Source organism: Gymnodraco acuticeps, unplaced genomic scaffold (genome assembly GCF_902827175.1).
Source record: "Gymnodraco acuticeps unplaced genomic scaffold, fGymAcu1.1, whole genome shotgun sequence".
NCBI classification, from domain to species: Eukaryota; Metazoa; Chordata; class Actinopteri; order Perciformes; family Bathydraconidae; genus Gymnodraco; species Gymnodraco acuticeps.
In genome coordinates, this window is record NW_022989883.1 from 514,336 (window position 1) to 526,901 (window position 12,566).

At 40.9% G+C, this 12,566-nt stretch overlaps 1 protein-coding gene across 1 annotated transcript in view; it reads right to left on the reverse strand.

The window, feature by feature from the left end:
• Window positions 1-4,479: 4,479 nt before the first annotated feature.
• tnrc18 (trinucleotide repeat containing 18) overlaps window positions 4,480-12,566 on the reverse strand; it is a 77,460-nt gene continuing 69,373 nt past the window's right edge. Inside the window, 3 exon segments of the mRNA XM_034198800.1 lie at window positions 4,480-5,847; window positions 7,553-7,627; window positions 10,541-10,777. Of these exon segments, the coding sequence (XP_034054691.1) occupies window positions 5,641-5,847; window positions 7,553-7,627; window positions 10,541-10,777 (519 nt within the window). The 3' untranslated portion in view covers window positions 4,480-5,640.

Genomic DNA, 12,566 nt, shown 5'->3' on the forward strand with positions numbered 1-12,566 from the left:
CTGATAGAACGAGGGAATGAACTCTTTTTAGAGTTGAAGGACAAACAGTGTTATGAAAGTTTGAGAGCAGACAGAAAAACAAGCCTCACAAACTGCTTGTGCTCAGTCTGCATTTGAACGCCCCCATACCTGTCTCCTGGGAAACCGGTGTGCACAAACACACACACATTCCTGTTCTTCTATCTTTGTGATCATTGACATGCATTACCTAGCCCCTAACCCGAAACTTAACCAACACAAATAAATACCTTACCCTGACTTAAAGTGGCCCTATTATGCTTTTTGGGGTTTTCCCTTTCCTGTAGTGTGTAGTGATTTTGTGCATGTAAACCGTCTGCAAAGGCTAAAATCCATAAGTTCCCTCCAAAGGGGAGTTTCTCTCCCACAAACTACCTGAAATGCCTCCATTGGACTCCTTTGTTTACTCCTGTAACAGTGACAACACTATTTGAAACTCGCACTTCTATTGGCTAGTGCTGAAATAAGTTGACTTTGACATTGAACGCTAAAAGGCTCCAAGTGGTTGTCCAATCACAACAGAGCCGGCCAGCTAACCAATCAGAGCAGACTGGGCTCTGGTTTCAGACAGAGGGTGAAAAGAGGTGCTGCAGCACAGGCAGTATGAGAAAAATAAAGAGCTTTCTGAACATTAAAGCATGGAGACATGTCACAGGAGTAGAGACACTACATACCAACATGAACCTGAAAATTTGCAGAATATGTCGTCTTTAAATCTCAACTCTCAAATAGCCCTTTGGAGAAACAAGGACCGGTCAAAAATATCCTCAATTTCTAAAAATGTCCTCACTTTGTCAGTGTAATTAACTTGTCCTCATCATGCACCAATAACAAGACACACACACACAGATGCCTGAAAGAGCTGAGGAGTGAAGCAAAGACAGAAAGAGAGGTGGGGCAATGAGTTCACACACTCCACACACACACACCAACACACACACACACACACACACACACACACACACACACACACACACACACACCACACACACACACACACACACACACACACACACACACACACACACACACACACACACCACACACACACCACACACACACCACACACACACACACACACACACGCATCTCTACTCCTCCACTCGCTGTGTTTAGGTTGCATTGAAACTTCAGCCAATATAATGCCTCTGTTCTTGTGATGTCGACCAATGAGAACGCTGCATGCTGACACACCCACAAGAGGGTGTGTGAGGCGCTGCTGAGGTAGGATGGAGAATGTGTGTGTGTGCGCGTGTGTGTGCGCGCGTGTGTGTGTGTCAGTCAGAGGAAGCTCCCAGCAGTTTCTGATATTTTGCTGATGTTGGTCCTTTGGGGGAAGCAGAGAGGCGGCCGAACCCCTGACTGTTGCTGCTCTCACCGTGAAACAGGAACACACACTCCGTTCATGTCAGCAAAGATTTGATTACACATGGGCATACAGGAATTCAAAAGACACACACTGACACACACACACACCCTTGCCAGCTCTTTGAGGGCAGAGTCATGAACGGTCAGCATGGAAAATGTGTCTCCCGCGGTCAGCTCTGCAGCAGAGGAAGCTGAACTTTCCTCCATTTTATCACAACCAGCAGCTTCATTACTGGGCTGCCAAAATGGAGGCCTGATGGAGTCCAGTGACGATTAAAGGGGCAGATCACACAAACTGAACCCAGGCACAACAGCACAGGAAACACTAACATGAGAGCAGCTCATTAAGGTGAGCGAGCAGTTTCTCCAGGCAGTGAAAGCAGCAGGAAACGAGGAGATGGAGGAGGAATATCAACAAGGAGGAATCAGCTGAATATCTAGGCTGTTCTTCACTGTTTGTAGTGGAAAAGTAAAGCTCTCTTATTAGAATACAACCCACGTTATCTGGAAGCAGGAGGGCTTCCTGTCAGGATGCCAGGTGAAGTAGGCTGGTATAAACAAATAATACATCAAACAAACACGTTTTTCACAAAGGAAACAGCTGTCTGTGTATCGGGAAGAAAACTGGTTACAGTGACTTATTTTAAGTAATTTTTTTACATACTATCAATGTATAATTTACGTATGAATTTAGAGCAAGTTGGTTAGCTTAGCATAAAGAGTGGAAACATCTAGCAGGACTGTTAGCAAAGTTAACAAAAAGCTCACTAACTAAAATTCTCAATTCCAGTAGTTATGCTCAGCTAACACATCTGACATTAGCCTAACATGACTGGTGTCAATCTTCTCATCTGACTATTGGCAAGGAAGTAAATAAGCGCTTTTCCCAAAATGTTAAATCTTTAAGTATGTAACTGCTGATCGACTGCTAATGAATGACTTAAGAGAACAAAACCTGCCAAAAAAAGTGGGACGACAGGATAAAGTGCAGTATTTTAGCATCAAGAGAGACTCACATAAACACCAAAGGTACAGTTCCATCTGTTTATTGATTAACTATAAAATATTGAGTTACTAAAACAATTTGAAAGAAACACTGATAAACGTGGTTGCTGTCTGTAAAAAAAAAAAAAAAAAAACCTTACACATACAGTATAGGGTGACAGAATATATCATGATTCAGATTCATCTCTAAAATGTATTCATTTTTTGCATTTTTACAAGATTAGACATGTGTACAAAGTATATTCTGATAGCTTTTTACTCCACTCGACAGTGAAGGATCATTTACAAAACGTAGAGGATTTTTTTAATATTTATTTTCAAAATAATCTTTTTTGTAGTCTGTAACAGGACAATAACGATACTGAAGGAACAGCAGACGAAGAACCAGCCTCCAGTCCACCTCTCTCTCTCTGTCTCCCATTCTCTCTTATAGTCTCTCTCTCTCTTTCTCTCTCTCTCTCTCTAGCAGCTAGCTCTCTGCCTTTTAGCAGTATTGCTTGCGAGGTGTGGACGATTGTTCAAAGAGGGGAAGCAAAAGGGGGAAACTAATGACAAAAACATGCAAAAAGAAATATATATATATATACAAGAATTACAAAAATAAATCACAGCAAAACAAACATTTTTAAAGAAAAATGTGATAAAAAGAATTTTTTTACAAAGAAACAAATGAAAATGAAGGCGATAAGTGTTGATGTGTGTGTTGGACCCTGTTTGAAGGCCTAAGGCTGGGCTTTGGATGGAGATAGGGGCGCAAATAGAGATTGGAAGGCAATAACACACACTTTTAAGGTGTGTAAGATTGTGTATCTTATTAAACACACACGGGGAAAAAAAGTGCTTTAGCAGCTCGAGGGGTAAACAAACATTCATAACTTGTTCACTCTGCAAACACCGGCGCGACCTGTGTACCCATTACTGCTCAGATAAACCAGAGCAGATCCATTTTGTCCGACTGTCACTCAAGATGTTTTTGTCTGAAGAAATGTGTGTGTCAGCCTGAAGGAGAAGACGGGGGGATTTAGCAGATAGGATTTTTTGTCTGCCATCAATCGATCGAGTGATCTCAGAAAACACTACACTCTGTACCTTGGTAAATCACTTTCAATACTAGCAGCAAATTAACTTTTCCTTTACTGAAACGCTTCTATACTGGCAGACGTCTTTTTCCTTTTTAATCTGGGATATAAATCACATTAACATCTTGGGACGTCACGCAAGCCTTCACAGAGTAAAACATGATATAGACTATAATAAAACAACCAAGAGATCTCAAAAGAGTAGAACATATTAAAACTATTGAATATCAACAAGACAATCTTCAATCTCTGCGGCAAAGCAGAGAGAGGGCAACGTGGCACGAGAAAAATCAACATGATAATCACAGATATATACTATGCATACAATATACTGTATATAGATCTGATACAAACTCTATACACAATAGTGTAACAAAGTGGGTTAACAGCTCAGTAAACGGAGGGTTGTTTGGACTTTAAATCGCAAAGAAGAAAGGCATTTTGGGGGAAACCGCCAATCTGACCAATCAGCAGTCTTGCTTTGATGTTGGGGGCGGGACCTAAAGAGATTTGGCGAATCATCATAAGGCCTGGGAGAGAAAAAGGCCGCCCAAATGCTCACAACCCTGAGCACGACATTCAACAGTCTCACCCTAAAAAACGGTTAAACTAGGCACATTGAAAAATATTCATAAGCAGCTAAAAGAGGGGAGAAAATGTTTGTTTATCTTTATGTACGATCGGGGGGTTAGGTAAATAATTTAGGAAGACATACAAGACTCCCAGTCATTAAAAAGTGCACTCATTTCAAACGTGATAGCTCAGAGGGTCGAAATGTGATCGAACAGGGTGAAGATAGACGCCTAGAAGCAGAAAGTAAAAAGATATTGCTAAGACAGGACATTTAGAGGTTGAAAACACTGCAGCCAAGTCGACATGATGCCAAAGTGTGGAACTGTAAAAATTTAATTATGTTCATGATGGTATCACTGCTGGCAGCTTCATCAGAGATATGACCTTGATGCGGCTCGGACTGAAATGCTTACAACCTTGAAGAACAGCTTTAAAAAAAAAAAAGTTTAAAGAAAAGGATAAATCCACCCGACACTCAGCTTGTTCGGTCACTTTATGATCAAGTGTTTACTTTGCATCGTTGCCCATTTTTCCTACGTTTCTTCAGAATTCCAGCTTTGGAAACTGCGGTCTTTTTTGGGGGGGGGAAATTACCCAGAAGTACCTACGTGGCAGTCTTGATAAGAGCTGTTAGAAACTGTCTCTGCCAGATCAGTTCCAGAAACCCTGATTTGTTCTGCGTTGGTGCGAAAATGTCACTGCTCTGGTTTTACAGCGTTGTTAAAATTGAAATCTTGAAGGTGGTAGGGAAACCATTTTTGTCCTGATATTTCTTTTTACTTTTCGACCGCAGCCTGAATCTTGTAGCTCTTTTTGTCAAAGTATTGTTTTAAAAGCAAAAATGAGCACTCAATAAAATCCAGGACATTTGAACAGCAGCTGGTTTGATTGTGATCTCGGGTGGATTTATCCCTTTAAGACAAATAACTCAAGGATGAAAATGGGAAGTGCTTTTAAACATATTCCTTCCTCTCTTTTTAATCCTGAGGGACAAACAGTCTGCCTGCGTTTAGTTAGGATTGTCACGGGGAGTTGAATCGGTTAAAATAAGTGTTTTATTATTTTAAAAATCTGTTTAAGAGCTCTCTGTAGGACAGCAAAGGGTACCTCTGTCTCTTCCTGTGCGTCTGTTTCTCTGTCTGTCGCTCCTGCTGTTCTGTACATTAACATGACTGTAACGTGACTGTAACACCACCACGGCAACATCATAACAACCGTCTCTCTTCATCATTCACAGTTCATTAAAGCTTCTCCACTGTTTAGAAAAAAGTACTCTGACATAAATCTGTTACATGAAAATAAAACACGTATTTGTCCTCTATATAACGTGTGTGTGTGTGGATTATTTACACGTGTGTTTACGGGGAGTATATTTACAGTAAAGAGGCTGGTGTGTGTGTTCAAGATTTCCCACCAACACAGCACCAGTAAATGTAAATAGAGAGTGTGTGTGCAAAAGAGACTGATGTCCTTGTAATACTGTCTATAGTGTCTCCTTTTCTGTAGTAGAAGGTGTGTTTAACAGTCTGTCGTGTTGTCATTAAAAGATCCATCATGATTCAGTGTTGGACTCATGATTTTGGGAGTTTGTGTGTGTTTAGCAGATGACTGGGACTCCGTCGGTGTTGAAGATCATGCCGGTGGTGGGTTCGTAGGTGCCGGCCAGGTAGTAGAGGTCCTCGCTGTCGGCGTACTTCCGGGTGAGGGTCATCTGCTCGTACTCCTCCACGCTCACCACCAGGCACTTGTGGCTCACCGTCTGCACGTCGTTCTCGTCGCTGTGGGACGACTGGTAGAGGGCGCGCTGTGGAGGTAACACAGGATTTTATTAGAAATAGCTACAGTGTAGTTATGTCGATGAAAGTCTAAGGTCACAGGCTCCTCCAACAGAGCAACACAATAAAACAGATTAAATAGTGCAAGTAAATACTACTAAAAACAAATAAAATAGAATTGAAATAGTACAATAATATACTTTTCATATAGTGTGGATCAAAAACATGCTACTTTTCTACACAACTAGATAATTCACTGCAATGTCTCGTGTCTTTGGAGTCCCAAACACGTTTGTGTTGTTCATTTAACTCCAATCAGATCATGGTAAGAGTAATGTATTAGGAAAAGGAATTGTATTAAATATATGCAAATAGTAATAGATTTGTTACTAATGTGACTTTAACTTCTTATGTTTAAATAACTACTTTAACTTGTTATTTTTATTTGATCTTTTATTGGAGATTTTACTTTTTATGTTTATATTAAATATCTTTATTTCTTTTGATTTCAAATCTTTATTTCACTTTCTTATGTTTTTATAAATATTTCCTATTTTATTTATTTCAGTTTAAAATGGAGCTTTCCCCGGGACATATACATATTCTTATTCAGAAATGTATTTGTTATTATAAATTAAAACAATAAAAAAAACTATTTTGTTGAACTATGAATATTGTGAAATTATTTATATAATAATAATACATTTTATTTGTAAAGCACTTTATAATATGTATAACATGATAATTAAAACGTTTTGATAGTTGGCCCTAAAAAAAGTAATTTTTCTTAACCTATTAAAGTTTAAAGTATAAAACAGTGAATAAATAAAGCTTTCCGTTAACACACCCATTGTCTATTAAGCTACTATCACTGTTCATTGATGTATTCAGGTATATATTCACAACATTTAACTACTATTTTAAATTGGACCTATCATGCAAAATTCACTTTTTAATGTCTTTAATACATAACTATGTGTCCCCGGTGTGTCAGGGAACTCACGCAGCATCAGAAAATAAAACCCTCTCTCTTTTCCTCCGTTCCCAAATCTCTAAAAACGAGGAACAACGGAGCTGATCCAGATTTGCGTCCGATATGACATAATATCTGAAATGTGGACCCACGGCCCAATCAGAAACGTTGCTATCAGAAACAATCCCCGACTGTTTTGGACGTAATATGGTCGGTGTTTACATTAGCATCGCTAACACTCAGAGCTAACCTGTACTGGAGAGCATGTGTGTGAAGAAGCAGGAAATAAAAAGGAACTCACCTTGTGGTATAACCGGCAAGAGAGAAAGCCTTTGAGCTCCATACTGTTTCAGAGAGAATCCTTGATAATCCATGATATGGCGTTTCATCACGGCAGTATTTAGTTTAGACAGTAGCTGCCGGGTCCCGCATGAGCTCAGACCCTCCTTTTTTATTTAAAGCTTTATTCCCAAATCAGCACTTTTGAAACAGGAAGTGAAATAGAGGGATATGAGGCATGGCTAGAATGGGTGATCTGTTTGGTATTTTGAGCAAAACACTTCATAGACATGTTTTTTATATATTTGTAATATCTGAGACCTATGCTATTGCCTACAAATAGCGTGATAGGTGACCTTTAAGTCCGTTTTGCACCTCCATATTTTCTAAGTATAGCTTCTCTCAGCTTTATGGTTATAATAAAATCTAACGGGGCTTTAAAGCTAGAAGATCAGAGGTATATAAAACGCTTTCTCTCTCACCTCCATGAAGTCTTTCCTCTTGATGGAGGAGTGCAGAGCTGAAGGTAACGACAGACCGCACATCTGATCCCAGTTCTGCAGAGGACAGAGTGTTAATCTTTTAAATGTGTGTTCAGTCTTTTACAGCTATGAAAGAATCGTGCATACAATCCTAAAAAAGTCTAATGGTTTTTTAATGACACAGCACAATGATAGATGCTTTGAGGAAATAAGAGAGGAGGAAGACTCTATTAGTTATGAGATTGGATTAAAATAAATCCCTTTCATTAATTACATTCCCTCACATTAAAAAGGGTTTGAAACCTCCACAAGATGAAAACAATTAACAAACACAAATATATTTGACTGAATAACCAATAAGAATTGTCTTACCCCCAGGAAGTGCGCCATCAAATTTTAATCAACGATGTTTAATCGTTGAACATATGGTGGTGTTACTACAGCTTGACACGTGTCAGGCCAAAAATACTTTTTCCCATTGACTTACATTAGGAAAGGGACGTTGTTAAATCAGCGTATATATTTAACAACAATTATTGAAAAGCCCTTATTTAACTCATAAGGGACGAAAAGTTGTAACATTTAAAAAAGCCGAAACCTCCATTCCTCTCACCTGGCTAGACAGAGTGGTGGAGCTGATTGGGGGCGGGGCTTAAGGAAAAAGAGGTTATTTTGGCTTCATGCACCACAGAGCAACTTTTATTGGAATAAACAGGATCCCGCCTCAAAGTCTTTATATTAAAGCAGCACTACGTCACTACCCCAGTTTAATCATGCCTAAAAGCTGCTGTGTCGCGATTTGCACGTAAAACAACGAAATTATCCGAAGTTCAGGTTTTCTATACTTTAAGAGAAAAGGACAATGAAGGAAAGATCTGTGGCATCAGGACATCCAGAGAGAGGATGTACAGGTTGTGACCGGATCATTTCATGGAGTTTTTTGACGCCTACTGTTAGAAAAATATCACTCGTCACCGGCTTGAGCTTCAATAATCAGGATCCATGTATTTATTATCCTCCCAAGAATGGCAGTAGTCATCACATACAGAGCATTTGGTACAACTAGTTCCTGAACTGTGTCCTTCACATGCTGATATACTGAGAGGGAGTTACACAGTCACAAGATGGAGGAATACCGGTTCAAAGCAGTATACAATGTTTAGTTCAGATTAGCTAAGACCTGCGTAAGCAATAAACATGACAGTCATATGTCTATCTCCCTAGGGCAGGGGTGGCCAACCCGCGGCTCTCGAGCCGCATGCGGCTCTTTGCCTAGTTTCATGCGACTCTTCAGTTCATATCGAATTTTATATGTGTGAGTTTGGGGGAGAGACACTGACTCCTGACTAGTGTTGCATGGTGTACCGATACTTGAAAGGTATACCGCGATACCCTGCCGTTAAAAACGTTACGATTCCTCCGTTTCATTAGTATCGGTACTTTAAGAATGACGGGGAAAAGTACTCCGGTGAGAAAGCGCCGTTTTAATAAGAGCCGTGTGTGTTCAGCGCTCTGCTTCCACTCCCTGCTCTGCAGCTGTGCCTGCAGTCCCGCCCCTCTCAAGCACGCTCTAAGTCCCTCCCCTCTCAAGCACGCTCTAAGTCCCTCCCCTCTCTCGTGCACGCGCTAGCTGCCAGAGCATGTGAGAAAACCAGAAGCATGGCTGCAAGTGGGAGTGCAACTGCCGCTGCGCCTCGGCTTGTTGAGAAAAAAGACGCCAGAAGCGAAATGTGGAAGTATTTTAGCTATATCTCTGACAGTGAGGGCAAGCCTACGGACACCACGAGGCCCGTCTGTAAGAAATGTATTAATTTTATTTAATACGAATTCTTGTCATTTATTTTATTTATTGTTCTCATTGTTTAAAAGTTTGTGTTATGGTTCTGGTGTGAACTAAAGCACAATAATTACATTTAAGACTGTTTCCCTTTTTTTAAGAAAAAGAATCGGAATCGCAATTCTTGACTTGGTATCGAAACCAAAATGTTGGTATCGTGACAACACTAGCTACTCCTGACAGTTAAACCTGATATTTAGTAGGTCTGTTAAGTATTGAATGCTGATAATTCTGACGTAATTTGGCAGGTCAAAGTTGTTCGGGCTCGGATAAAATAGCTCCGTTACTTTCGTCCCGTGTTACTTTCGTCCCGTGTTACATTCGTCCCGGCTCTCCCTACGTGTGTATGTGTGGTGTCAGGTGTCAGTATGAGAGGATGACAGCGTGTCTAATTTTGATGTGGCCCAAGAGCCAATCACAATAATACCTGCGATGCAGTGAACCAATCACCTTTGAGGGGGGGGAAACCTATCGTTGATTAAACACTATCCAGTGTTTCCCCTACCATTGACTTGGAGGGGCGCTGCGCCCCGCCAACGGAGCCCCGCGCCCCGCCAACGGAGCCCCGCACCCCCCCCTGGAATTCAAGGTGTTATATATATAATAAAAAAAAATATATATATATATAGCACCAAATTGCAAATAATCTATAACTACTGTCACTTTTCACATTGAACATGTGCTCTTTTATTAAATAAACTAAACGCTTTCATCTTAAGTTGTGGGTTTAGTGTTTTTGACCCTAAGAAACACTGATGCATTAATCAATAACAATAATCCACAGCTCCTCTCTCTGCTCCAGAGGATTTAAAAAATATATCCCAATGCCACAAAAATGCATCAGTGACGTGGTTGAAATCTTGTCTCCAGAAAACAAAAAACTGAAACAAGCGGTATCAGTGACTGTGTGTTTGATGTGGCTCTTAGTAACATAGAAAAAATGTGGCTCTTAACCTCTGACTGGTTGGCCACCCCTGCCCTAGGGGCTGTCATCTTGTTTAATCGTTAGCTATCGTATGTTCAACACGGTGTCTCATGAGCTTCTTCTATGTAATCATACATCCTGTCACGTACACAGTTGCGTAGGGCCTTTGTTATCATGTGTGACTCTGATATTGGAAGAGTACATTCAGTATTTTCCCAACACCAACCTTCTTGTCGATGAGTTTCTTGCCGGGGTTTGTCTCCTCAGGGTGGTAGAACCAGTTGACCCGGACCACCATGTTGCTGCCCCACGACTCCCACATGCTCTGGATGCGTCCGATGAACGGTAAGTTGGGTCGTCCGGCAGACAGGAAGACGGCGCAGTCTCCGATGCGGATCATCTCCTGGCCGCGCACGATGGCCTTATAGAAGAGCTTCTTCGCCTTGCCTTTCATACCCCGTCTCTGTGGGGAGGAGAGAGACAGGTCAGAGAGAGAAAACGAGGGGGGGATTTGGTACATTAGGGGCCTGTGTCTACATAGTGCCTTTTACTGGCAGGGTTGAAACGCTCACAGCTGTTTTTTTATTGTTTCTATGACATATGGTATCTTGACAGTGTATTACATGACATACTTGCTTCTACCCCATGGATTGTTTTGTCTGTTTCTGTTTGTTTGACATCGGTTTTTTCAGCATTACAACCAACAGGAAGATACTTGCTCTCAAACTTTGTCTGGATAAGCTTAACATTTTTAGTTTTTGGTCTTCACAATTACATATTTTGTTCATTTATTAAATGTAACTTTGTTTTGTTTTTCACCTGGACCCTACTTTCGCATTTTTTGTGTCTAAGTACCGTTTTTTAAAGGGCTTCAGAATTGAGGAATGAGCAATGTGACTCATAATAAGAAAAGGACCCTGATGTTATTTATATACCCTATACACTTGATTTGCTCTGTTTTCATGCCTAACCAAGTCTCAAACAGCAAGAAATCTCATGTTGCTTCCACATAGTGGAAATATTCAGTCATGAGATTTTAAATCTTTTAGACGCTAATTATATAACTTCTGTACTCCCAGACAACAAACTTTGACAACGGTGATACTCCTCTCTCCAAACTCTCTAAACTGACAAAGAACCTTATTTTTTATAAAATAACATCATTGTTTGAAACAGAAAATCCTCTCAGCCATAGCAGTCAGGTATTAATGAATTAAGGAATAAGTAATGAAAATGACATATTTGCACCGTGTACATGTGAAGTATTTGAAACAAATGCATTTATGTTGCTTATAAAGTGATAAAGTCGGACAAATAGATTGAATATTAATTATAAAAATCTGTTTTGCCATCAAGCTCTCTGATTGGATGTTTGTTGCCATGGACACACATGGCACCAGGACCAATGGAACATTTGAGTTTGACCTGGAGTTCTAGAACTTTGGTTCTCATGACAACCGAGCACTGAACGTAAACAGGAAGGCTCTTCTGAGGACTTCAATCACTCTACAGCCAGCAGTCAGCCATAGACACGCATTCAGTCAGAAACCAGTCAGTCTAACAAACACAACACACTGCTTCGTCAGGCAACTACACTCTTCTACACTCGCACAAGTCTACACACTGTGCCATGGACAGACGAGGCTTCCAGCCCAACAGGGGGAAACCTGTGGATCGCGTGGAACTCGCCTGCAAGCAGATCCACTGCAGCAACGGGAAGATATCTGGCCTGACTGAGTTATACGCTGAGTATCACAGAGAGAGGAATACATTTTGCCACAGGGTGCGAGCAGAGAAAGAAAAAATCAAACATCTCGAGGAACTCCTGGATTACAGGGACACAGGATTTTCCGAAGAGCATATAAAGCAGTTTGACACCATCATGGAGCGTGAGGAAGACATCTCATATCTGAGGGAAAGTCTGTGCCAACAAAGCCACCAGCAGACATCCGACAGCCAGAAACATGGTGGTCTCCTGCAGGCCAAAACAGAGACCGCAAGAATGCTGATGAGGAAAGGGGAAGATCTCCTTCAGTTCATTACAATCTTGGAGGATAAATGCAGCGCTGAGAAGGAGAAGATGGAGGCGGAGAGCCAACACAGGCAGCAGCTGGACGAGATGATCACAAGTTTTGAGGCAGAGAAAGAGATCTCAGACCAGATCAACAAGGAGAAATCCGACAGCCTGGACAAGGAGAAGTTCCTGCGACTGGAGGCAGAGAACACCAACGCTGAGCTCCGTCAGAGCATTA